Here is a 27,166-nt window from a genome sequence, read left to right on the forward strand (position 1 = left end):
GTGCAGTAAATGGGAACATATGTTCGCTGTGCTCCTACTCCTCCCTAGGCATCTGCTTATTGTCCTGGTAGGGGCCAAGCTCCTGGCGCAGACGGAAGCTGGGTCTGGCCAGCACAGCTGCTGTTATGTTCACGCATAGCACGGGTCATAGGCCATGCTGCTGTGAACTCGAGGAGCTCCTCTGGGTTATAACGGAGCTGCCTCATTTACCAGAATGAACCCTGCACCCCAAATATGTATGTGGAACACTGCACCTTGCTAGTCCAGATTTTGATTGGTCTTGCCTTCTTGGTTTGTCTTCTAGCAAAGACCACAAACCCAAGCTCAAAATTATCCAACACAAAGTGTCAACCACTCCCAACAACTTTTGTTTTAATGGGAAGGTGGTGACTAGAGGAGGACGCACAGTGGTTGATGTGCATTGTAGCTGCTCTGCTAACCTTGCCTCAGAACATCACTCACCTCTGAGGGCCTTCTGGGCTGGAGCTGCTCTCCAGCACCAGGCCACTCTGTCTGCCAAACTGTCCTCCTGGAGGCATTTCAGCCCCTGCCTCTCCCGCTGTCGTCATCATTTCATCTTCTGCAGCCCACTAACTTCATTCGGGATTTATGTCACTGCTGGACGATAGCCCTGGCCAACACTGAGACAGCAGTAAGGATGCGCCCTGTAATCAACTTTTATATGTGCAAGTGTAAAGACCCCACATTAAGAATTTTAAGGTTTAAATGCTGTTATTTTTCCGTTCTGTGTTTTTTAGACAGAAAGGTTTCTGGGGAGGACAACCTCCCTCTGGCAAATCCCACTTCACGCTGCACTCATTTTCCCTGAAGTTTCACCCACCATATTGTGGGCTTCACCAGAGATTTCAGATCCAAAGTTCTTTCTGTGGTTTCAAAGGCTCAGACTGAAGTCTGAGACTGAACACAGAGCTCAGCTGTTTACATACAAAATCAAATATATGGCCATTCTGATGAAATAAGCACACCAGAATTGTACTGGGCATTAGCATAACTTGCATTCATTGCTTTTGACTGGGAACATTAAAAAACAAAACAAAACAAAGGAACACAGGGGCTTTGAAAGGGCCATGTCTTAAATACCACAGATGACAACTGCAATGATTCCAAAATGAAATCAATTTATCATTAGCCATTAATTACCAAATAGCTCTATTTTCTCCTTATGCTTCATGTAGTTTAGACTTTTGCCTAATTAGAATGAAAAATGGAGACCAAGTGGGTCTTGCATTTAAATGACATAAAGTCAGTATTCTTTCCTCAGAAAATTGTGGTAAAGATTTTCATGAGGGAAAGAAGTTTAGGAAGGCTACATCATCCAAAGGAAAAGCAAACAAGCAAGCGTTGTTCTCTCTTAAATTGACAAATGGGTAGGAAGACTTGAAATTTGTCACAGGACAGTTTTAAGTTGTAGGCAACTGCAGTGTTCTGTTTTGTAAACTGTTTTTGCATGGAGCTACAAACATTATAAGAATGTGTTTGCATTCACACCTAGCATTGCTACGAGCTGTATTATAAGCAAACTCTCGGAGTGTGTTGGAGCCTGCCTCGGGGGTTCCTTCACAGCAGGTTTCAGCTGGAATGACTTTTTTTTTTCTTTTTTCCACAATAATCATTCTATTCAAGTGGAACAATCACTACAGAAAAATGATCACAGGCCGTCTGGGAGTAGGACCAGGCAGGGAGATGCGGGATGCCGTGGTGAGCCACGATGGGCTCTGCTGCTTCTGGCTGGACACTGCCACCCGGGTACCTTTTGCAGCAACTAACTGAAAAAAGCGCAGCAGCATTAGGATAAAGAACAACAAAAAAGCCTTTACATTATGAATTACATTTCTGCTGTGCTGCTTATTGAGAACCTCTGCAAGGAGCGTGCCCGTTGCCGTTGTCTCTGGGTGGAACATGTTCACCTGCTCTTCCTCCTCTTCCTCCCTCTGACCTGGAACGTCTGAGTTCAGTGCTATCCTCGCTGTCTTCATGCGCTTGGTTCCCCCAAACACCTCGAAAGGCTGCCTCACCAGCACCTCTTAATATTCATTGTTTCTGAGTCAGGAAACGCTAAAAGGGAATTCTAGTGCTCTGGAACGATCTTTATGTCACACAAATTTCTGCGTGTTTGCTAATAGCCGAGCATCCCCCTTCCATGTGGCTGGGGGCTCCGTGTCGGCTCGAGCGGCTCTGTGAGGCCTCCTCCTTGGCGGTGCGCGCAGAGCAGCGGGCACAGCGTCACGGCGGGTTTCAGGGCTGCCTTTAGCACTTGCAGCACGAGGCAAGCCAAGCCGCAGCCCCACAGACACTGTGGCCTCTGCATGTGCCCAACGCGTTTATACTAGGGCTACAGCTCCTGCCCCGGTGCTTCTGAGCAGTGGGATGCAGAGACGGAGTTGGCGTGGCTCTCGTTTTTCTTTCCGATACAATGAATTCCTCTCCGGGATCCTGCTGGAAGTGTTTCCCATAGCCTTCCAAGGGCTCCGTGCTTCCCTAGCTTTTCCGCCCGAGCTCGGTGGCTCCCGTGTGGCGGTGGCAGCTGGTTTTGTAGCTGGCTGGGGAGTTTGCGCACAGGAGAGCAAGGTGGTGGCAGGGTAGTTGTGTGGGAAGACTGCCGTTGACTTACCTGGATGTTCACTAGAAACCTCTGCATGTGCGTCTCAGGCCATCTCGAGATGCCTCATCTCTAAGTTGCATTTGGCAGGCTCCAAGAACGCGAGGCCTTGCTGAGGAGCGTGTGGCTGGGGTGTTGTGTCGCTTTTCCCTGCAAGCAAGGGCTGTGTGTGAGGGAGGAGCTTCTCAGCCGGGGTGGGAGGCCCCTGCTTGCCCTCTTTGGGCGCTGTTTTAGGGACTGTCTTTGGCCTCGGAGCCACTTTCTTCCCTCCCACGTAGCTCTCCGAAGGAGCTGGTGCTAGCCCAAAGCACTGTGCACAGGGCGGTGGTGTCGTCTGGCTCTTATTCGTGCCTGGTTTCTCCCTGGCCAACGTCAATGCTAACACCTAGGAAGAGGTGTGAGCAGAGGTATTTCTTAATGAAAGAGCGCCTGACACCAAATTATCATTCAGAGTTTGCTCATGGGCTGCACTAATGGATGAACTTCGCGCCTGTGTTTGACAGCTGATAAAAGTATGAATTCCCTGTGCCTCAGGTCACTAGCACGGCCCTTCTGAGCACAGCAGGGAGGCTGTTGTGCCTCATGGGTAACCTCGTGGCAAAGTTTGGAGACGACTTCGGACATTTCTATCAAAATAGAGGCATGGATGCCAAGAGGAATAGTTTTTCTTCCCCTTTGTACTAGAGAAATACAAGTGTTACAAGATCCCTCTGTCCTGGCTTTCTTGGTCTTCCCGTATCAGGAGCGAGTAGTATTTCTGCTGATGCTGTGTCTTCTGAGTAGTCTAGTGGTGTAGATTGCTGCATGTTTCACAGGAAAGCGGATGAATGATATCTAGACACTGAGCTTATAAGTAGCACACTGGCAATGCGCCACTAAAATATAAATACATTAAATGTACTAAAGGAAATGTTCATTCTGTTGTTTGGAATTGGACATGCCCCAGTTAGGTAAATTTAATCTTCTTAAGGGTTGTTGTGTTACAGCTGAATGAGACATGTGGTTATCTTATTTCTGATCTTTCTGTCATTCAGGTTTTATGTTCTGGCAGTTGTGATGTGAAATATGTTTCCCTAGGAATGATACGACAAGTATTTTCCAAGGGAGATGAAGGTGCTTAGGGGATCTCTTAGCACCTTGTGAGATCTCACCCTTTAGCCCTGACATTTTCATGATCCTCTTTTGCTGGTTGGTCACAAAGCCAAGCGTGCCACCTCCGTTTTGGTTAGGAAGGTACAAAATGGTTGCTTTGCATACATTTGCTAGCAAATGTCTGACAAATTAACTAACTAATCGTCGTAGCCTTCTGTTTTCCTGTGTATTCCTCTTGTTAACATTTGTTACGGGATTTTCTGCCACAGTTCCCGCAGAAATCCCCCGGCTGTGTGTCTGCGCCGCCGATTGAGGTCAGCGGCAAAGCTCCCACTGGTCTTGGGGTGTGCAGAATCCAGCATTAAGCACGAGATCCAAAGCGGATTGCACTGGAGCAGCGGAGCCTTTGCGTTGTTTTCCGGGGGCGCTGGGTCAGTCCCTGAGAATGTGATCCTGTGGCATTAACTCCCTTGGCTAATCCCGCCGGAGCCGGGGGAACTCCCTGCATGCGAAAGCGTCGCAGGAGCCACCGATCCGCACGAGCAGACGGTCTGCGAGGACCGAGCTCCTCTCGTGGCCATGCGGCACAGGGAAAGGGCAGGGCAGGAGAAAAGCAAACGGGAAGGAGAGGCTTTGAGGTGCCTGTAACAAGCGACGCTCTATAGGGAATGCAAGAAGCTAAAAAAATAAGACATTCACTGTGTGTTTTATAGATAAGAAAATGTTATTTTATTGAGCTGAAAGATATTTATGTTTCACCTTTCACATCTGAAATAATCACTGTAGGCTTTTAGAAGAATTCTGTAATTACTCTGAGCCCGTCATTAGTTAGAAGTAAAATGAATGATATTGCTCCATTTTATTACCTCTAGTGATAGAGCCATTTGTATCATAAATTCATTGACCTCATCTTAAATGATCAATCCTGTAAAACAGACTTGATTCATTAATTCTTCAGTGACATTTTCTCTCCTCCAGTAATTTCCCCCTCGTTGTAGAGACTGTTTTCCTGCTTTTTGCTATGATATTCTAAGGCATCTTATTACCTGCACGACATGCACATTTGATAGTTGTATCTTAAATAAGCAGCATAGACTTACTGCTTACATAAATAGATAAGTGGAAATAAAAATAATGGAATATGTAAGTGTAATAAATGATAGACATTCATCACTGATGCTCACTTTAATGCTTTGGGATGTTGCATAAAATCAATGAGATAATTATTAGATGTTTGGTCCATCCAGGATGTTCAGAGGAACAGAATTACTGCTTTTAAGTTCTGTGTCTTTAATTAATTTTATGTAGTGATAAAATATACAGAATAGTCTGTGATCAATATGTGAGTGAAGCAGACAGACTTCAGAATATCTTATACCTCAGTGAATTATTGAAAACAGGAGAAGTCAGTAGAGAATTTCTAAGCAGGATTTCTAAATATTTTACCGGGGAAGAGAAAATATTTGTTTAGCTGTAAGTGACATAGGAGCCCACTTGAGATAAACAAATCAATATGACAATAAAACACTGAAGTATTTCAGTGAATTTTTCCACTGATAACTAACAAAATTAAATGATTAGAAAAGATGCCACAAGGTTTTCTTGCTGTACTTTGGTTTCACTCTGTTTAATTAAAGTCGCTGAGGGGATTCTTGTTAGGAAGACTCGGAGGCTGGTTTTACTCTCTCCTATGTCTCAGGTGCTGCTCTGACACCAGGCTTGCAAGCCCTGCGTAGAGCCCGTGGGTTTTCTGTGCCCGAGGAAGGGTGACTCTTAGCTGCCCCATGCCAGGGCTGAGCCAGGGAGCCAACTGCAGTCTGGGACCAGCTCCTCGAGGTCTTTCCCAGGAAAACGGACACGGTTTCTAAGGGTCAGGGGCCCCGTGGGTTCCGTGCTGGCCCGGGCCTGGGCTGGGACTACTGGGTGCCCGCGGAGAGGCCCTGCGGCCTCCCACAGCTCTCGAGGCGAGAGCGGCCCAAGATGCAGGTTGCCCCTATTCCATGCACGTGATGCAAAACGCGTTTCTCACTGCAGCCGTGAGCTCTGAATGACATTTAGGTAAATCCAGCAGCTTTACTGAGGTAAAGTGACTTACTACTTTATAGCGTGGACTCACAAACAAGGTCGTCTTCAGGTCTGCCTGGAAAACTCTGGCAAGCCGTGGATTTTCAGGAAGCCAGGGATACAGTGTTTCCACCGTCTTATCCTGCGACAGGGCTGCATTGACTTGCCAGGCTGGTGGCCAAACCCATAAACACGCCAAATACCTGGGGCAGTATTATTGTAGATATATTAAAGATATATTGCTGAAAACTCAAGAATGTCACCACTGTTTATATTAAAGGAAAGCTGAGAGTTAAATGAGATGGGTAATCAAATGCCCGACATATGTTGTTTTGAATTGTTTATATAGCCAATAGTTATTAAAATTAATTATCCTTTTAATGCAGTCTTTTCAAAATCATATTCTTTTCTCACACAAAAGATATAGTCACTTTAAAGCAAGCTAATACAGGGTTTTTGAAAAAGGCAGAACAAGCAATATCATCATGCATTCTGACATGGTCATAGGCTCACCATGCTGAGTGAAAGCACCAAAAATCTCTGTCAACGGAATATTTTGAGAACTAATGCAAATGACAAAAATGGGATTTTTTTTTCGTGTGTAAAATTCTGTCAAAAAAGTAAGGCACTGAAAAATCTGACATCTGTTTATCTGTTTATAGCTATGGCAAGATTACTCATATTAATTCTTGTTTAAAATGCCATATGAAGGAACGGCATTTGTGCAAACAAGAGTCATATTTGAATTGTAGATCATGTCTTCACCATCTGTGAGAGCTGTTGGTGTTGCAAAATTAATGTGTTAATGAAATCACAATAATTTCTCTGAAGTAATGGATTCTGAAGCCTAGAATGACTATTTTTTGAACTTTGGTGTCTAGTGGTTTACAACTGGGAAAACCTTTCACAGCTTAATTAGTTCTGCAGTCTTATTTAAAAAAAAAAATCAGCTACGCCTTCTCCGCACTGATAGTAACACACAAAAAGGATGAAATGGGAAAGGGAGAAAAAAATAAACAAAAAAGCCTGTAATGCAAACTTTTTTTTTCTCCTATAGTATTTCAAAAATTGTTAAATGGTACCTTGCTCACCTGAAAGTTTTACTCAAAGTGACTAGTATACAAGAGTGGGCCAATAGCTCAGAAAGTAATTCCAACTTGTCAGAACATCACAGATTGGGAATATTTGAATCTTATACAAATCTCCTGACTCTTTCAAAGTTTCTGCTTGAATGAAGGGCAAAGGAATAATGATGCTTTTTTGGTCATATCAGTTTTAAATGCCTTTCCAACTTATTATCTGATTAAATATAATACAATACAAAATGTTTGTGTGTTTCTGTTTAGCGGTAATGATTTCACATTTTGCAGGAGCTTTTTGAGTCCTTTCCTGTTATCGTAGTTAGGGTATAGTATTGCATCTCAGATGGTATAGGTGTGTGTAGATTACCACTAAAGAGAAATCACAGCCCTATTCATATGGATTTAACATATGCACATATATGTGTTACAACAGTTTGCACCAGCTGTGGATTATTCTCTGAGGTGTGGATGTCGGTTATATAATGTACCGTGCCAGGCAGAATTATGATCATGGGAGAAATGAAAAGGGAGTGGCCCTTTAAAATGAATTCTTTAAATTCAATTTGCTGATGTTTTGGAGCCAATAAGCATAGTTTTCACAAACGTGACTATTTTTTTCTTTCCTGCTAGAAAGCTAATGTGGTTATTTAGAAAGCAACTGAAAAAAATGACTTTTAAAATAACGCTATGAAGAAAAGATTGCTTTTCTTACCTGATTTAATTTTATTACTGTATTGTAGGTATGTGACTGGTGTAAGCACATAAGACACACAAAAGAGTATCTGGATTTTGGGGACGGGGAAAGAAGGCTTCAGTTCTGCAGTGCAAAATGTCTCAATCAGTACAAAATGGACATTTTCTACAAAGAGACACAGGCCAATCTTCCAGCTGGACTGTGCAGTACATTACATCCTCCAGTCGAAAATAAAGCAGAAGGCACTGGGGTACAGCTGCTGACTCCAGATTCTTGGAATATACCGCTAGCAGATGCTCGGAGAAAAGCCCCATCCCCAGCGTCTGCAGCTGGCCAAATTCAAGGTCCTGGACCATCAGCGTCTACCACTGCCTCTCCATCTGACACTGCCAACTGCTCTGTCACTAAAATCCCCACGCCAGTTCCCAAACCTATTCCCATCAGTGAGAATCCAAATATTCCACCGGTTTCTGTCCAGCCACCTGCTAGCATTGTGCCTCCAATTGGTGTCCCACCTCGCAGTCCTCCCATGGTAATGACAAACCGTGGGCCAGTTCCTCTGCCCATATTCATGGAGCAGCAAATTATGCAGCAAATCCGTCCACCGTTTATTCGTGGGCCGCCCCACCATGCCTCAAATCCTAACAGCCCTCTGTCAAATCCAATGATTCCTGGAATTGGTCCGCCACCAGGTGGTCCCAGAAATATGGGCCCCACCTCCAGCCCCATGCACAGGCCAATGCTCTCCCCTCACATCCATCCCCCCACAACACCCACCATGCCGGGGAACCCGCCAGGGCTGTTGCCACCACCCCCTCCTGGAGCTCCGCTGCCCAGCCTGCCCTTTCCCCCCGTCAGCATGATGCCAAATGGGCCTATGCCCATGCCGCAGATGATGAACTTCGGATTGCCATCCCTCGCCCCGCTGGTGCCACCCCCGACTCTCTTAGTGCCATATCCTGTCATTGTCCCACTGCCTGTGCCCATCCCCATTCCCATCCCCATCCCTCACATCAACGATTCCAAGCCTCCCAATGGCTTCTCCAGCAACGGTGAGAACTTCATTCCGAGCACCTCCAGTGAGACGCCTGGGGCAAAGCCAGCCAATAACTCTTCGTCCCCTCGAGAGTCCAAGCAAGGATCTTCTAAATCCTCAGACTCGTCACCGAGCTGCTCAGGCCAGTCCTTAAATCAAGCTCAAGTGCTTCAGGAGCACAGTAAAAACGAAGTTGTTGACTTGACTGTCAGACCTAGTAGTCCTGTGAACAGTAAATTTGGTTTCCCTGGTGTGCTACAGGGTCCGCAGGATGGTGTGATAGACCTAACGGTAGGCCACCGGTCTAGGCTGCACAATGTTATCCACAGGGCTTTACATGCCCAAGTGAAAGTTGAACGTGAACCCAATAGTGTTGTAAATCTGGCTTTTGGTAGCTCAGACAAAAGGAACTGCAGTGACTGCAGGGACAACTGCAGCCCAGTTGACTCAAAAGCGTTGCCGTGCGGTGACGCAGCGCACTGCTGTCCTGTCTCCTTGGCCTCCAGCACTTCAGGACTAGAAAGTGGTGCAGCAGTTTGCAACGTCATTGTGAATGGCACAAAGAGCACGGAGGGTTCCAAGAACCCGGAGCCGCCCCCGGAGCCCAAAAAGCCTCAGCCCCCCGAGGAGCTGGCGGTGAGCGAGCTGGAGTCCGTGAAGGAGAACAACTGCACGTCAAACTGCCACCTCGAGGGAGAGGCCGGCAAGAAGGCCGGGGAAGAGCCCCTCGCGGCAGGAGACAAGCAAGATCCGAACCTCAACAACCCAGCGGACGAGGACCATGCGTATGCTTTGCGGATGCTCCCCAAGACAGGCTGCGTGATCCAGCCTGTGCCAAAACCAGCAGAAAAGACTGCCATCGCGCCGTGCATTATCTCAACGCCAATGCTCAGCACAGGGCCAGAGGATCTGGAGCCGCCGTTGAAAAGGAGGTGTCTCCGAATTCGAAATCAGAATAAGTAAAGGTTTGTGTCATCACTACTGCCTTCTATGTGAGTAGAGTATTTTCAGGTGTGAGGCCAAACTTGTGCAGATGTGGCCTTTGTGGAACAGAGAGATACAGATTCCGATTTATCAGCACTTTCAGAGAACTATTGGTATTTATGTTTTAATATTGTTCTTTGTGTTGTATTGCATTTGTACCTGTCAGTACTTCATCCATCAGCAGCCTCATTACACTTTTGCTCACAGAACATCTTGTGATGGTGCTGGCTGTGAAGTTATTGTGTTGTGTTTGTCAAAATCAGTGGTTTTCTGTGTAGGATATGGTTTACGCCTGGGCCATTCATCTCCTTACTTATTCGGGCCGAGTTACACAGCAGCTCAAGCCCTCACGGCTGTGGCTGATCCTGCCTCGCAGCACAGCGTAGAACAGGACGGCCCAGCTGCTTGCTGCTAGCTCGGGTCCAGGTGATTCACCACACGGTCAGCCCCAAGCGCCTGGCTTCGGAGTGCGCTCCTGGAGTGCACCGGCTTGCAGATGGGCTCAGGGCAGCGAGTCCTCCTCCCGGGCTCTGCTCCGCTGGTGTCCGTGTATCGGTGCTTGGGGCCCGCTGCTGTTTGGGACTGCTCCTTTGTGCAGCTCTTCAGCTCTCTGCTGAATAGGCTGCCGATGGGCAAAGGGCACCTGCAACAGGACCAAGGGCCTTTCCTCTCTTGCGCAGGTTATCTGCCTTGATGCCCGGTCCCTCCCACCTTAGAAGAGTGGTTGAGATGTTATAGTTTCTGATAAGGGCTTCAAGGCAAGACAGAAATACAGATAAGCCCGCCAACAGTTGTGTCTTGTCCAAAGGCAACGCTGCAGAGGCCAAACCCTGCTGCGTTCCCTGCTCCCAGCCTGCTGAATCCCTCTGACCAAACGGTGCCTTTATAAAACTGTTAGCTTAATATATGTCTATTGCTTCAATCCTGTGAGCAAGGAACAAGTGTAATTGCATTTGTTTAGATTCACAAGCATGGAGAGCTTCTTTCAGAAAAAGGGAAAATGGTGGGTGTTACAAGAATCTGTTCAGCAGGAAAACACTGATGACTTGCCGGATGTGGCTTGGTGACATGCCAGATTTTATTACAATCGCGGAATCCTCTGTAGCCTCCAGTAAATCCCTGTCCCTGGTAGCGCAAATAGTGACTGCAGCAGTGCAGCACGAATGCTGCCGCCAACAGCTTGTGCTCCGCTCTCGGAGGCAGCACAGCCTATGGAATCTGGGATAGTGCAGTATCCTCCTGCCCCATCAGGGCAGGCTAATTGCACCAGCCAAGATGCTGCAGTATGGCCAGGGCTGCCTCTTTGCTCCGTGACTGTTGCATTCCCTGTTCTGGCTGCAGTGCTGGAAATGTTACTTCCTTTGCTCCCACACAGTATTTATTTACTTTCTCTGGTGGAACAGAGCCATTATTCTTTGCTCTAGGCATGTGCTGACACATTTAAAAGATACATTTGTAAGAACAGAGGACATCTGTAACTTTCTTGAACTAATAATCAACACATACCATAACGCAGAAGCTAAATGAGTATTTAAAATCTTTCTACTCCCCTAGGCCCTGCTAGTGGGGACTCCCTCCACCCCGAGCCATGGACTACACATCCACCTGTTTTTGACATTTGTTTATTTCAGCATCAACATCTTTATCGCAGCTCCCAGCATGCATCTTTTGGAGCTCGAAAGGTTGTCCAAATGTACCTGTGTCGCACCTAGGGGTAGTACTTTGATGTAGGGCAAATGCTGCTATTTGACTGCATGCCTTTTTATTATTATTATTTTGGGGACAACAATGGTTACCACATTCTTTCTTGCCTTCCTCAAGCTCCCTGTAGATCTATGCTTTGTTTCTAGCCCATGTGAAGAGACTCGAATGTTTGTGTGCTGATGCTGCTTAGCGTGTTTTTACTTCTGCGTACTCTACACTCACCTGGACATCCAGGGTGCAGTGAAGCTGCCGCTCTGAGGTCCTGCCAGGATGAGCTCAGCATCCTCCAAAGTCAAAGCCTTTACGCTCAGAGGGTGTTCTGACTTCCCTGGCTTGTTTATTTTTCCCTGTTGACACAATTACACACAACATCACTTCATAGATAGAGTCTGACAGAGAAAGTGGACAAACTGAAGCAGCTGCATTGAAAAGACAAAAAGGATGCTTTATCACGCAGTTTTTGGCCTCAACCATTTATAATATCTCAATGTCAAGTACTGCCACTTTGGTTTTCCTGAGAATTAACTATTTTCCTATTCACTGAGAGTTTTACATACTTTTTGTTAGTCTCAGAGTAAGGATTGACTTACAGGAAAGGCAAGATTGCCTGTTGACCAGGCAAGACTAATCTGATCCAATATAGGCCTCTGTAAGGAAGACACAGCTGAGCTAATTATTTAAACCCTCTTTAAAACCACAGAGAGGCAGTTGAGCACATCCTAAAGGCGACACCAAGACGGTTCAGATGACCCATGCCATAGGAGCACTTATGGCCCCCTGTCCTGTCCTGCAGGAAACTAGGGCTGACTGGCACCGACACTGATGTCTACACAGACACGGAAAGTGAAGAGAGAGAAAGCCCAGTGTAGGTGTCTGCTGTGCCCTGGGTGTTTGGGTACTAGCATAGCAATGGCTACGAGTCACTCTCTGTTTGTCCCCTCCTTTCACCGCAAAAAGAAAAGCAGTGGCCTCTATACAAAAGATATGCGAGACCCGGATCTGTGTGTATTTCCAGGGAAAGAGGATAGCCCAAATACTCTGCAGAAATAAACAGTGTGATAACCATCTCATTCCAGTGGGTACCACAGTGAAATGCTGGTGGGTTTTGAGACTCTCGAGGCACGCATAACTGACGTATGCCGTCCCGATGACTGATTTGAGGTGAGGATTCTCTGGTTTCATGCACAGTCCCCTTTTGCAAGTGCTGCTAATAGCCACTCTGGGGGAATGCTGCTTATTTCTCTGGCCCTCAGGAAGTTTGGCCCTCTGTTTGAAGGCTCCCCAGCACTCAGAACGGGTCTGTACAGACAGGATGAGCACGTACATGGGGCATCGGGGCATCTCTTAGACCATATCGCCGACCTCTGGCGTAGCTGCAAGTTCTCCCTGCTCAGTCCATGGCAGGGCTGAAAATAACCCCTGCTCCATCAGCAGCACGACTGCAAGGAGGATCTCTCACTGCACACTGACACTCTTGGATAAATTCTTGTTTCCTAGTAGGAATAAAACACAAAAAGGGTAGGATTTGCACTAATGATTTTGTTGACTGGACTGTTAAGAGTTTGATATTGCATTGGCCGCACTAACCTGGGAGAAAAAAATGTCCAGGGAATTGTCTTCTTCTCTCTTGCTCCCCATGTCCCCTAATTGGAAAATCTGAACATAAAACTCCCATAATGTGCAACTTTTCCTGGATTTTATTTCTCATCAAACTGTAGGAAATGAAGCCAAATATTTTTATGCTAGAGTTCTGGACAGGCAGATTGAATTCATGGAATAGCAACATGGACTCTCTGAAAAGGAATCAATGCAAGCATGACCTTTTTGGGCAAGTAGCCAAACTCAGAATTATTTAATGTACCAATTACTTGATTATTGGAAGTGCTAATCAGCAACATAATCCATGATGTTAAAGTTTAGTCTCCCCATCAGGATGTGGACTGTCAAACTGTTATAGCTCAGTGCAATTCAAACAACCAGCAAAAGATGTGTCAGTGCCAAAGCCCCACTGTGATAAAGGAGAAATGAAGCGAAAAAGAGGAGTATTTTCTTGAATGTAAATGACAAATGTGAGTTTTCTAAAATTAGTGGTGCTAGTGTCGCCTAACTGCATGCTCTAAATCCAGGCAAGATCAATTTTAACCCTCAAGTTTTGTCGTCAAGGTTTTTTAAGGCAAGTAAGTCAAAATGCTAAGTACCACGTGGCTTTGACATGATAGTTGTGGTAAACTGAATTAGAAAATTAAATGGCACACACTAAACTGACAACTAGCTTCTGTGCATGCATGCGTGTGGGTGTCCTTGAATGTGCATGTGTTGACTAGTCCTATGTTGAGGAAAGAAGGATAAGAAAAGAAAGGAGGGTTTTTTTTGCCTGGGTAAGCAGAATTTCTCCCAGAAGTATAGAAATAGTAGGAATATGGCCACCTACTGAGCCAACCCCTACGTCCTGGGGTCAGCATCTGCTGAGTTACAGGCCCAAACCTCCAGCTGTCTAGTCCATACATTGTAGTCGTAAAAATATACAATGTGCAGAACGCTGCAGTCCAGAGCAGAAGTAATATATATCCCACTGTGAACTTCCCAGCCCGTAACAGTCCAGCACAAGATTTCCTGCTCTGGTCAGGATTCCTGAGGCAAGGGGCATAGCTATTAACCTTCCTTTCTGCCTTAGGAGTTTTTACAGCTCCCGTGTCAGTGCAGCGTCTAGCTGCTAGCATTTTACCTGCCCTCATTGCTCTCATCATGAGAGAATGCGACTCTACAGGTGTACCTGGAAACAAGTTTTATAATTTACACCTTTTATGATAGTTGCATTTGTTGATGCAGTACTATGGGACAAAGTTTTAGCTCATTTTAGCTGGATATGGTTCCACTGGTGCTAAATTAATTTAAATCAGCAAAGCAATTGGACTCGTACCCTTAACACCTAGTTCAGAAGTTTTCGTTCACCTGGCTTCTTATGAGCCTACAGAAATTTTCCATTTACTCTAAGGGAGAGAGGGGAGACTGTTAACACCACAAAGCCTTAAACACATTTGCTTGGAACCTGCAGCTTTGCCCTTGAGAGCTGCCTGGCACTAGCAGTGTGATCTTACGTTTCAAAATTGCCTGGGTAGCTTCTCAGATATATTAAATTAGAAAAAGGGTTTCCCAGAAAAAAAGAAGAAAAAAGAACAGTTCTCAAGATGCTGAAGTATAAAATGACATACTTCCAGACTAGCTTTCAGCTCCCACATCTTGCTGCCAGGGTGTGGGAGCGTTAACTTCCGTCTCAATGGCAGTAAATAGCAGGCTTGTGGTACTGTGCTGTAGATGACTGTACATGCTTTGAAATCAAAAGAACAAGTGCTAATTTCTGATTCTTCTGCTTTTCCATATAGGTTTCAAATGTGAGATTTGGTTCCTGAACCCATTTAAAACCACCTATACCTGCTCTGATTTGCAAAGGTAGAAGCTCTTTGCAAACAAAATACAGAGAGAGATCTTCAGCTAGCACAAAAATGGCACAGCTCCACTGACACACGCACAGAAACTTGCAGCAGGTCTGGCTCCCGGGGGCTGTAGCCCAGCTAGTACGTCCCAAGGTCTGGGACCACTGACTTCACAGAAATATCTTATCCTAACATTCCTTAGGTTGATACAATGTACAGTCATATTGAAACAACAGGGCTGCTCATAACTGTCTGGGAGCCTTTAGAGCCTGACCCTGCACTTCCAGATATTCAAGGCCTCCGCTCCTCTTGTTTAAGTCAGCGTAAAGCAGATTCAGGGCATGTGACACATTCTAGCTCTTCATCATGTCGCTTTGTTCTTGTGCTATAGAGCTACTCGTGTCAAGGTTGCAGAGAAAGTTTATGGAGAAAAAGAGTGACCCATGATTAAATACAGAGACCATAACAACAAAGATCAGAACAGAATAGACAGACAACTTGTAAAAACACCCTCAGAGACAATGATTGCCTTTACCATCAGAGGATGAGATCTTGGACAGTATGTGTGTCTCTGCCACTGAGATCAGGTAAGGAGTTAAGCACCTAGTTGCCTTAGGGAAGGTCAACCCTGCCACAGTCATGGCCAACTTCAGTGCTGTTCTGTGAACTAAGAAGAACCGTGAGCAGCTTATACTTGTAAACCATTTCTAAGTAATAGGAGCAATTCCTGAAAGTGGGTCAGAGAAGAGTCCTTTTGAGGACTGTTGCTGTGAAAGAGCTGGACATTATCAAGCAGTGAGAAATAGGTCTAAAGGAAAAAGAAATACATTCCCATTAAAAAAAGGCCTAGGAGAATCAAGCAAAGTAGAAGCAAAGCCATCTGAGCCAGAAATCAGGGATAAATCTCACTAGGGCAAACAAGACTTTCTGAAATATATTTTATTTCCAAATTACCAGCTGGGTCTCTCCCTGCCTATTTTTAGGTCCCACACAGCAAAACAGGCAAGTTAAGCACATTCCTGAGTGCCTCCATCAATCAAGGCCTCCCAGCTCAGGCCTACTCATCGTTGTGTTTTTGATAACGAGCTGCATTTCACTCACGTGACTAGAGGTCGTGTTTGGAAGTGTGTGTGATCACCCCCTGAAAGAGGGGCATCAAGGTAAACTCTGACATTTTACGGCACGCTCAGCTATTCAACGTTTGCTTCCATCCTGAAAAACACAGCTCATTAACCATGTGGGTTAGATCCTGTGAAGTGCCGTGCGCCGCCAGCGCCGCTAATGAGAGCTGAAAGCACTCGGCGCACTGTGGAGCGAGGTCCTGTCTCGGGCTCATTCGCATGGCTTTGCTTCCCCAGACACAACTCTGGTATTTGAAAAGAATGGTATTGCTGTACAACATGTGTCTCAATTTGTAATGATATCCTCCCCGCAGCTGGCTTACTTTTCCAAGTGTTTCTGAAGCATTACTGTCTTAAATTTGAGCCAACCTACAATAACAAATTATGGGGACGCAAAGAGCCTGAACTGCATTTGTTGTAAGAAGCACCCCCACACCCTCTACATTTCGTCTTTCCAGTCCTTGTTTTGAACTTTTGGGCTGTGTAATACAATCATCTCCTATGGAAGCACACATTTCCAAAACAACAAAAAAAAAGGTGGTAGCGATTGAGCGGTGCAGTATGAAACAACTATCGAGTTCCGGCCTCTCTGGAAAGATCTGCATCCCATCATCAGCCTACTGATATTTAAACCTATGTTTAGAGCAATTTTCAGCTATTTATTTGTAGCCCACATGGTTAAATGTAAAACTTAGTGTCATTATGATCTGTGGCGTGCTTATGCTTCAAATATTTATAAGCTTTCATGAACCACTTGTGCTGCCACTTTTAAGTTTCTTATCCAAAGGAGGTTAAAAAAAAAACAGAAAACCTTTCCCACAGGAATTGAGACAAACATCTCTAACTGAGACATGCTTGGATGCTAGTTATAGAAGAAAAGATGCGTGATGAGGTCACTAAAAATTTGAAGCCTGAACCTAACTTTCTGAGTTCAATTAAAAAGTCAATTCTGTACTCTTTGCAGCAGCTTTCCTATTATTATCTAACTAGTTCTCTTGATGGCAATTTTTTTTTTCTTGAGGTAGCTGGAGGGTGTGTGGGGAAAGTATAAAATGCTGACTGGTGCCAGTTTGCTTAGTGACTGAGAGCGCAGGGGTGAGGCAGAGACACCTAAGACACCTGGCCCTGCATCTCTGGTATATTCTAGGTCCAACCCACTTGCTCCTTGTTTGTTCTGGGTTGTTTTTCCTCTTCTGCCTGACATTTTGGCCACCTGCGCTCCCCACTTCCTTGTCCTTGAGCCTCGCAGCTGGCCAAGTTTGTGTCTGCTCTTGTTTGGGTCTTGGAACCTGAATGTGGCTATGAGACTCAGGGCTGCTCTGCGGGGATGGTGCTGGGGCCGTGTAAAATCAGCTGCCTCCATGAGCACGACAGTGCCCAACCTGGCATCTGGGGCAGCGGTGCCAGAGGTGGCACCCGTGCGGTTTTGGGAAAAGTCCTGGCTGTTGCTGGGCTGGATGGGGAGTGACGCGGTCCTGGCTGCTGCCTGCGGACGGGGAACCCCAGCTCCCTCCCTGGGGGGACCTCACTGCAAGAGGGACAGTGTCCCTGCAGCCCAGGCTCAGTCCCAGGCACTGTAGGGACCAGGAGCCAAGCGACTTTGCCTCCCCCAGGGTCAAGGTGCTGCTCAGCAGCTCAACCGTGGCAGCTTGTTGGCTTGCGAAGCAACATCTCCCTGCTTCTGCTGAGTCCACACCAGCACATTCACCCTCAAGCTGGGGAAAAGAAAACGCAGTTGCTGATGCCTGCCCTAGGACAGCATCCTGGGATAGCAGATGTGCATCCTCTCTGCACAGAGCTGGTCAGGGCAGCAGAGGAGCGGGCCTGATTTCAGCCCCAACCAAGCCTTGACCTGACTTTCTGCCTCTTCTTCCAACAGAAGAAGCTGGTGATCATCATATTTGCACATAACTCCTTCGGGTTCGGGTTCTTGTCTGCTTGATAAGTCTGCAATACAAAGCTTGACAGGAACAGCCAGCCTGAGGACAGACCAGGGGTCCTGGGCCAGGGGACCTGCAGCAGCCATCACAGCCCCTTCCTCCCTGCTCCTGCCGCTTTGCTCATCCTCTCCTACCTGGGACATGCAGGAGCTGAAGTGTTTGGAAAAGCCCTTTGGGCCCCTCTGCCCAGGGTGGGCCGCAGCTGTGCACCCACGACTAGCACCGAGTCTCCCGCAGGTCCAGAGGCAGGACGTCCAGCCCAGGCTAGCAGCGCAGCTCCTCCGCCTTTGCTCTGCCTTCTTCTGGCCATTCGACTGGATTGACTGGAGAGGTCAGCCCTGAGAGGAAAACTGAAAAGCCTTTTGGATAGCCAAAAACCTGGTGGTTTGGACTCACAGGAGGTTGCAAAAAATTCAAGCTAAAGTTTCTCTTCAGAATCAGACAAAAGAGACTTAGAAGAGACCTAAAAAAGGGTTATCACATCCCAGTGGTTGTCTGTTTCCAGAGGAAGGAGCTGAGAAATTGTCTGTGTTTGGTCTCCCTTCTGTTTTAGTTTTTCTGTTTTGTTTGTTTTTGCAGAAAGAACCTTGAAAAGTTGCAGCTTTATCCCAGAGCAGAATGGGAGAATTAATTGAAAACTTGACTCCTGTTGTTTAATGAAAAATCCTGTCTTCTGCCAGATCCGTATATGAGGCATCGTGGGGGGTACAGCAGAGCTCTCTCAGTTCTGCCAAATATGCAGTGCTGCACTCGATGCCGGGCAGTCCGCTGCCTTGCTGCTGTGCGGATGTGTCCATGGATCATTCCCGGCTGAAACGGGACAGGATCTGGCTCTGTGGTCGGCTAAAAGGTCGTGGGCAGAGACATTTTCTGCTTTGCAGAACATGAGTGCGGATCTCAAAATGCCCCAAAGGGCAAAACAGAGACTCCCTGTCTGTGTCTGGGGCTGGGCAAGAGGAACTAGTTGACACTGGTTTTGTCTTCAGTTCAGATTGAAAATGAAGGCGAGTTGAGCATTTGTTCTATAATGAATTAAAACACAAGGGACTTCTTTGAAAAGATATAAGATTATATGAAAAATAAAGTAGAGGGTTCTGGTGAGACTGCTGGTAGAGAGTGGTATAGCTAGGGAAGGATGATACCACTAAAGAATCCTGAGAGCAGCACCGATACTGAAAATTGAGGAACTGAACCCAAATGTCCAACTTCCTACCAAGAGTGATCTCCTCTGCCTCCCTGCTACGGCTGGATAATAACAGGCTCTTCCAAGGAGGGTCTGAGAGCACCTAACCCTGGGCCTGCTGGGTTACTGCCTCCGTGGAAGGAGCACACGGTCTCCCCAGGCTGGAGTCAATGAATGCGCGTGCCTGTCACCCCCTCAGAAACGCCAGGCGAGGTACGGAGAAAGTGATGCCGTCTAGGGGTGAGTTGCCTTCCCAAACTGCTGCACAATGATGGCAACGTGGAGAAATGGAAGGTGAAGAGTGTTGGAGTGTGGGATCCTAGTGACAGAGGGTTTGCCTAGGAAAATGTAAAGCTGAGGGAGAGAGGATGTGCCCTGTCCACAGGGCAAACAGGTGAGACAGCAAAGCTGTGTTGCTGCTTTGTGGTGCAGAGGAGGATCCACAGCAGGCCCAGGTCACTCATCCAAGTGCATGGCTACTCACTCCTAAATTTAGGGAATCCTGTTTCCACTGGCTATGAAGAAGAGCTGCAAGCTTACCCACACCACTGCCATTTTGGGGGTCCCAATTGCATGTGACCCTTTCCTGAGTAAATGCATAATGGGGCAAAGAGACACCTTCTATCTTGTCTGGTGCTGTCTCTGTGGCAGAATGGGCTGCAGAAATGAACACAGTGAAGAGCAGGTTCCATGTAGCCGGATCTGAAAGATTGCCTCAGATTCTGAGTACAGTGGTGTGCTGGATTTCTCCCTTCAGGGTCACTGGCAGCCTGGCAAATCTGGGAGCACTGGACCTATATGTTGTTGGTAGCTCTCTGAGTGCCATCCACAGCGATGATCCCTTTGCTCCCACTTTTTTAAGAAGTGCATTTCACCTGTGAGGTGCAGAAGCACAAAGGAGGGCCTGGAACTGTATTTCCTGAATTTCTTTGCTACATAACAAGGGCATAGTAACCTACCTCCCCATTCCCAACTCAGAATCATAGAATCATAGAATGCTTAAGGTTGGAAGGGACCTCTAGAGGTCATCTAGTCCAACCCCCCTGCACACCCAGGGTCACCTAGAGCACGTGGCACAGGACTGCATCCAAGCGGGTTTTGAAGATCTCCACAGAAGGAGACTCCACAACCTCCCTGGGCAGCCTGTTCCAGTGCTCTGTCACCCTCACTGTTAAGAAATTTTTCCTTAAGTTCCTGTGGAACTTTTGACGCTTCAGTTTGTGGCCATTACCTCTAGTTCTGTCAGCGGTCACCACTGAAAAGAGGCTAGCACCATCCTCTGCACTCCCTCCCTTGAGGTACTTATAGACGCTGATCAGATCCCCTCTCAGCCTTCTCTTCTCCAGGCTGAACAGGCCCAGCTCCCTCAGCCTCTCCTCATAGGGCAGATGTTCCAGGCCCCTGATCATCCTTGTAGCCCTGCGCTGGACTCTCTCCAGCAGCTCCACATCCCTCTTGTACTGTGGAGCCCAGAACTGGACACAATGCTCCAGATGCGGCCTCACCAGGGCTGAGTAGAGGGGCAGGATCACCTCCCTTGACCTGCTGGAGACGCTCTTTTTAATGCACCCCAGGATCCCATTGGCCTTCTTGGCCATGAGAACTTCAGGAGCAAGCTTCAGGGGTCAGTTTAAAGTATGTTTGTAAAGTTTACTCAGAGATGGTATTAAATGTACCAGCAAGGGGATGAATGTAGAAGTAAACTGGTGCAATTCCCTGAAGACTTTTCTAGGAATAGGTGCAGGGAAGCAGCAGTCCTTCTACTTTCCAGTGCATGTTCCTCCCTTCAAGTCCTTCCCTGATTACAAAGAGACTCAACAATTGTAAGCATGGCTTCAAGTGCCTCCCCACCACTGTACAGTCACAGAGTCAGCGAATGACCAAGCTGTCCCTGGTTCTTCTGCCAAGAGACACATGGAGGACAAATCCCAAGCCCTTCCACAACGCGCATTCCTTGGAGTCACAATGTGTGCCTAGAGTGCAGATCTCTTTTCAGTAGATGGAAGAGCTAGAGTTGTGTATCTAGCCCAAAGTTGAGAGAGAGCTGTAATCTGCAGGACCAGAGGAGTAGGAAAATGCCACCTTAGAAATCAAGGAAAGCTTGCTTGAAAAAGGACGATATATGAGGAGCCAAATTATTCCATACATGCAAAAGGCCTCTCCTGACTCTTGCAATGAGACATCCCTTCAGTTAGTTCATGGAAAGATAAATCATTGAGGATTCAAAGGAGAAGGTTCTAATGGGGAAGCTTGAACTGCTTTAAGGATTGCTGAAAAAAAAAAAAAAAAAAAAGTAAATTACAGAACTATTACAAGTAACAGATGACTCCAGAGTGTTTCCAGGGCTGAGCTTGCTCCCATGCTGACTTTAGCTGCGCTCTTGTGGTTTATCTTCAGTGTAGTTTCCCTGAGAAAATAATTGCTATGTCTTTACTCCAGGGCCATGCATGTCCCAAATGAACTAGGTCTAGCACATCAACAGCTTCAGCATTCATTGTCCAGCTGAATGAAGTGCTGTGCTAAATGATGGAAAACTCTGCCATGCCAGCCCACATCAACCAGTGCCTCAACCCTCCCCACCCAGCCTCTCTATTTTTTTTTTGACAATATGTTTCAAATCTGGAGACAGAAAAATTCAACAGGGAAGAGGATGAGAGTAACCACGGAAAAAAAAATGGTATGTGCACACATGTGTGTGCCCAAAGCCCTATCAATAGCATGACACCTCTGAGTAGGTAGGAGGTGACTAGGGTAAGCCACTGAATCAGAGCAGCTCTTTTCCGCTGTTGTCCCTGCCAGCAGGAGCGAGTTTCCAGCAGAGCATCCCCTAGCCAGCGGGGCAGCGCTAGGAGCAGGGATGCACAGCTCAGAGGTTGGGAGTGTGAGATAAGGAGAAGGATCTGCCCTCTGCGATGGGCTATGCTGCTGCTTGGGCACGGAGGCCTGCAGTGGAGCTGGCTTGGGGCACTTGTAGCAGCCGGCTCTACCAACCTGGACCAAAATTCCCACTGCGCCGATCCCAGGACTGCTCAGGAGGGAGGTGGTAGGTCTGCAGCAGCCACTGCAGAAGGAAAAGAGATGGGAAAGGGATGCGGAAAGCTTGCTGGGGAAGCTTTGCCCTAGTCATTAGTGTGCCTTGCCAAACTCTAATTCTGTGGTGTTTTGAGCAAGACAAAACCATAAGTATTTGTGTAAGGATTTAAACCTTATGTGTGAGGGCAGAAACCAGAGAGGAAGCTTTGCATTGGTGTAGCTTGTTTCGCAGCTGCCTCTTGCTCCGTTTATGACAAGCAGCTGCAGAGGGCAATAGTGCAGCTCTTACCTACTGCAGAGAGGTGCCCTGGGTCTGTCTCAAAGCTGCATAGATGAACCTCCAAGTCACCTGCCTGCACCAGGTCACCACTCAGCCAAACTACTCTCCTCCTTTCCTCTGCAATAACGGGTGCAAAGGACCCTTCCTACTTTTTCCTCTGCTTGTCATCTCTTCCATGCTGACTCTTTGGCTTGAGACTGCAGCCCAACCTCTGACTTCTAGGGGGTCTTCCGTCGAACCCCTGTTTAGCTTTGGATAGCAGATAAAACCCAGTGCAACTCACGGAAGCTCAACCTGTGACTTTGCAGTTATGAACATTACTCTTTCATGGTGATGCAATCTTTCTGTCTGATAAGCCAAGTTTGATGCGTGTTGAGTGCAAGTTCAGCTGGGGTGAAGAGCTTGTGTGCTTTCCTGAAAACTCATTTATTTCTGTGGGGAGATACAAACAGCTGACTTCATTGGGCTGGTCGTGCGTGCTGGTGTTGGTAAGAGGTGTGTAACATCCAACTGTGAGGTGGTGTGACTAGAGTGCTCTCATTTCTCTCTAAAGCTTTGCATGCTATACCTGATACGGTTTGTTATTCGTCACTTGGTTGCTACAAAGATATATTCAAGGTGACTGACATACGGACCAGCCACAGGGAAAGATGCTTCTCTCCTGGGTGCCCTGGGTTACCCTGTGTCTAACTGCCGTAGGAGAAAACAGAGAGGTCTTACAAAGCCAGGTAACTCCAAGCAGAAAGCATTGAGGGCTTGGAGCCCCTTCAAGTCCTCTTCCTAAATGACCCATCACTCTGTGCTAGGCTGATTAGAGGAAGGATGGAAATTCATTTCTGTTGATGAGTGGAAATGGAAAAACAGTCAAAGACCTCAAGTGGAGACTGAGGTTTCATAGAGACACTATAGATTTTTTTTCTCTCTGCTTCCTTTTTCAGTTGGTCTCAGAGCAAGATTTCAAACTAAGAAAGTGATGGAAAGCAGTCATATATTTTGTGGTCAGAAAGGGGATATATCCTGTTTCTCAGTCTAGTACTCATCTACAGTTGTACAAAAAAACCCTCCTCATTCCTCTGCGCATATTGCCCTACATCCCAAATATTGATCTTCAGCCTAGATATAGTGGCCTCCATGTTCTAGAAGTTCATGCTGGTCAAAGTATTCAGTGTGTCTCCACTCTCTCCTTGGAGAGGAGTGGAAGTTTGGCAGGGGATTGCAAGCACAGCAATGAGAGGGATCAGAGGAGAATCAGTGTGAAAGGGAGATCACAGAGCAGACTGAGAGGGAAGACGTGACCCAAACATGGCCAGAATGAAGCCTAATACCATACTTGGAATTTCAGTCTGTGACGTTAGGAGACTCCACCTCAGGAGACAACATCTAAATACCCAAAGCCTGCTGCTGAGAGACACAGGACAGTCCATGGGAGCAAGCTACAGTTAACAGCCAAGGAAAGCAGGAGCAAATGGGGTCATGGTGTATCACCCAGGAACGCCCAGGTAGAAGAGGGAGTCATAATTTAAAGCCTTTGCCTAATTCTGTGACCCACTCTAGCAGTGAAGGGTTTTGCTCTCCTTCTATACGCTGTCCACAGAAGGGCAGACATTTACCACTGCAAGCATCTCATCTTGGCAGTGCTCAACCACAACGAGACCAATGCTCAGCTCTGTTTTGGGTCCTCACACACCTTTATTCAGCGTCTGCTCATCAGACTAAGCAGTGCCAGTCTCGGTGCTCCGCTGCCATGGTCCTGCCCAGCGCTGCAGCCGCTATCCCCGGGGCACAAGTGGGAAGAGGCCACGCGCTCAAGCGAGGCCTGAGGGTTGGGGAGTTCAGTCCTGGTCTCCTCACTGCAGCTTGGATGTGCTGGCGTATTCCTCACCTAGTTGCACCACTAAGGGTTTGGGGAAGGGTCACAGAGGGGTATGTTCTGGGAGAAAAAGTGCACGATTACCTTAAAGGACTACACAGCATGCACACGAGATGACCCCCAGTCTCAATGTGAGTACTGAGACAGCGATGCTGGGAGCAGTCCGCGACAGAGAGCTCAGTGTTTCAGTCAACGCAAAGGAAAGAAGGGAGAAGGGAAACCCCATGTGTTATTTTAGGGGAACTAAATGAAATCTCAGTCTGCTAACTCTCTGATGCTTGGACTGCACTAGAGACAGATTTAGAAACGTACAGAGCATTGGAATACACAGCAAGTTTAATATTTTAAATGCTCTTCTCAGCTGCCATTAAGGGCTGGAGGAAATCTGACTGAGCGGCATCCAGGCCCAGCAGTGAAACCAGGCAGCCCTGAGCGCTGTGTGTGCTGTTCCCCTGCCGCACCACCCCTCTGCTGCAGGCTCCCGCCCCAGCAGCTCCCCCTGCTCCGCTCCGTGTCCCAGCGGGGCGGTGGGGGCAGTGGCACATCCCCGCTCCGGAACACACGCGGGCATCGAGGGGCAACGGGTACCGCGTAATTGCAGAGTATCGTTATCCACCTGTGAGCCTGCAGGATGAAAGGCGCTCTATGAAACGCAGAGAATGAACTATTATTATATCGGTTTCCCGCTCTCCATCGTGGCAGTGGTTCCTCCTTCCCTTCCAGAGGGGGCTCCCTTTGCCTGTGCTCCCTGGCAGCGAGAGGCCTGGCCGAGGCTGAGGCGGGGGGTCCTGCCTGCGCGTGGCCGCCCCTTCCCCTCGGGCTCGTGTCCGTGCTCGCTGCCTCGGGCAGCCTCTCACCCCTCTTCTCGTCTGCCTTGCAGGAGCCCGCGCTCACAGGGTACCTCGCATGGAGAGCGGGAGCAGAGCAAACCACGTCACTTGGCCGCGCGCCGCCAGCCAGGCCGCACGCCACCCCCTCCGGCTCCAAGTCCAGCAGATGAAGCCGCTTCCCGCCATGAAGCCCCTCCGAGGAAGCCTCAGTCCCACGGGTGCCTTCGACCCAGAAGACAGCACAGCACGGAGCCCGCCGCGCGCTCAGCATTCCTGCCGCCACCCCCTCTTCTCCTCCAAGGAACGCTTTTTCCTCTTGGTTTCTTGCCGGGGGGAATTTTTCACCCTGGTTTCAAAAACCACATGGACCAACATAGGTACTTATCCCTCTCTGACTTCGAAGTTCAGATATTTGAGACTGGACAATGATACAGAATTTTTTGTTTGTTTGTTTGTTTCGAAAAACTGCTGTGGTTTTGCTGCTACACTAAGAATCGTGATTTGCATTGTATGGTTTTGGACCTATTCAAGTTTTGATGGGGGAAAGGGGTAATACTGGAGTAGCAACGCTTCAGAGTCATCTCTGTCCTACCCATGATGCACTTTTAAATGAAGAGTTAGAATATTTTATTGGCTATTATACTTTCCTTGTTATTTTTACAAAGGCCACCTTTATCCTTTCTAATGCCATATTTTCAGTGTTACACTTTTATGGCTTTTAATTTTTGATTTGACAGATGTAAGAAGCAGCATGAATAGTTTATACTGTGGTTTTTCAGAGACTGAATGCCAAGAGAACTCAGTAAATGTTTATTCTTCTCAGCTTTCTCTTTAAATTCCCCTAAATAGCGCCCCATTTGGGAACAGAGCAAGAGTGTTGAACTAAAGACCAAAATTCCCTCAAGGTGTAAAATAATCTGAGGGGAATATTTGCTGGGCGTCACGAAAGACTTGGATGAAATTTCAACCCTGATGGTTTTCAGTGATCCAGGAAGGCAGTGAGACAATCTCTCCATATGCATAGCCCTTTCATGATAATTAGAATGGTATGGACAAACCAGTGAAAACAAGGGTAAAGTGAGAAAGATCCCCCATGATTCTGTTTCACTGTTTGCTTTCTCCTGTCATGGTTAAGAGAAATGTGCAATTCGATCCTCAATCAGTGGGTGGAGGATAACAGGGTAGAATTTACTTGTGTGCACTTGTACAGTTGTAGCCAAGAGTCCAAAAGTACACTAGAGCATGTTATACTGGCACTGAATTGGTAAGAGAGTCGTGGAGTATCCCATTCTGACAAATACAAAAAAAAAATCCAAAAAAAATCAAAAAAATCAAAAACAAAAAAAAATCAAAAAAAAAATCAGATCACCTTGTGATTCAGTGTAACTGTTTACTAACTCGAATAAAGCAATTGTTCACTCTCCAGTGTTCAGAGTACACCTTTTCTATAAGGCTGCTGCTGGCAGTGAGGAGCGGTTTGCAGAAGCAGCGTCTCCAAGAGATTCAGCGGTGCTGGGAGCAGGGTATCAAAGTCAGCTGAACCAGAGCCTTGTAGTGATGGTGCACTATGAGCACTATGTATATACTGTATTTCTATATTTTCCTTTGTACAGATTCACTTAAGTCAAGCTACTGTTTTACAGGTGCTCCTTATTTATTAGAGCTGTGAAAGCTTGGAAAACACACCGGGCGAGCAAGCTCGCTTTTTAAAAAAATAAAAAACAAAAACCCAAAAAAACAAAAAAAAAAGGGGGGGAATCCAACAACTCCGGAGCCTAGGGAGAGAGTTCAAAGAGATTTTGATGAACCATCTCCTAGAGAGCAAGCATCTGAAGCACCCTCAGCGTGCTCTGCTTTCCTTTTGGGCTCACAACACTTTTCTCTCTCCCTGACTGGTGTCAGATTTATTAAAACAAAATAAATCTCCAAGAAAAAAAAATGCACTTAAATGTGCTGTTGTTTTATTTTTTTTTCTTTCCTTTTTGTGCATGCAGTTATTCACTCCTCCACCTGGCTGGTCACGGATCACGCAAAAGTCCATCGGGAAAGTGCGTGCGAGTGCTCTCGGAGGCTGAATCTCCGTTCCTTGCGTTTTCTTCCCTTTCCAACCATCTCCCAGCTCCTGCAGCGTCCCAGGTGTGGGGAAGCCAAGCCAGAAATGCAGGGTCAGGCCCTGGCCTTAGAGGGGAGCTCCCCTTG

At 47.0% G+C, this 27,166-nt stretch overlaps 1 protein-coding gene and 1 long non-coding RNA gene across 4 annotated transcripts in view; both read left to right on the forward strand.

Moving 5' to 3' along the window:
• SOBP (sine oculis binding protein homolog) overlaps window positions 1–9,566 on the forward strand; it is a 96,577-nt gene extending 87,011 nt beyond the window's left edge. For all 3 annotated transcript variants that reach the window (XM_010228401.2, XM_010228402.2, XM_088538373.1), the window contains one exon: window positions 7,599–9,566. In XM_010228401.2, the coding sequence (XP_010226703.1) occupies window positions 7,599–9,551 (1,953 nt within the window). In that variant the 3' untranslated portion in view covers window positions 9,552–9,566. The remainder of the gene's footprint in view (window positions 1–7,598) is intronic.
• The window catches only part of LOC148595929 (uncharacterized), a 227,433-nt gene extending 200,523 nt beyond the window's left edge, over window positions 1–26,910 (forward strand). Inside the window, exon 2 of the long non-coding RNA XR_015914234.1 lies at window positions 26,451–26,910. This is a non-coding gene — a long non-coding RNA (uncharacterized LOC148595929). The remainder of the gene's footprint in view (window positions 1–26,450) is intronic.
• Window positions 26,911–27,166: the final 256 nt, after the last annotated feature.

The sequence above is a fragment of the Tinamus guttatus genome, unplaced genomic scaffold, assembly GCF_059628265.1.
Source record: "Tinamus guttatus ecotype Peru unplaced genomic scaffold, ASM5962826v1 Tinamus_guttatus_pri_ptg000046l, whole genome shotgun sequence".
NCBI classification, from domain to species: domain Eukaryota; kingdom Metazoa; phylum Chordata; class Aves; order Tinamiformes; family Tinamidae; genus Tinamus; species Tinamus guttatus.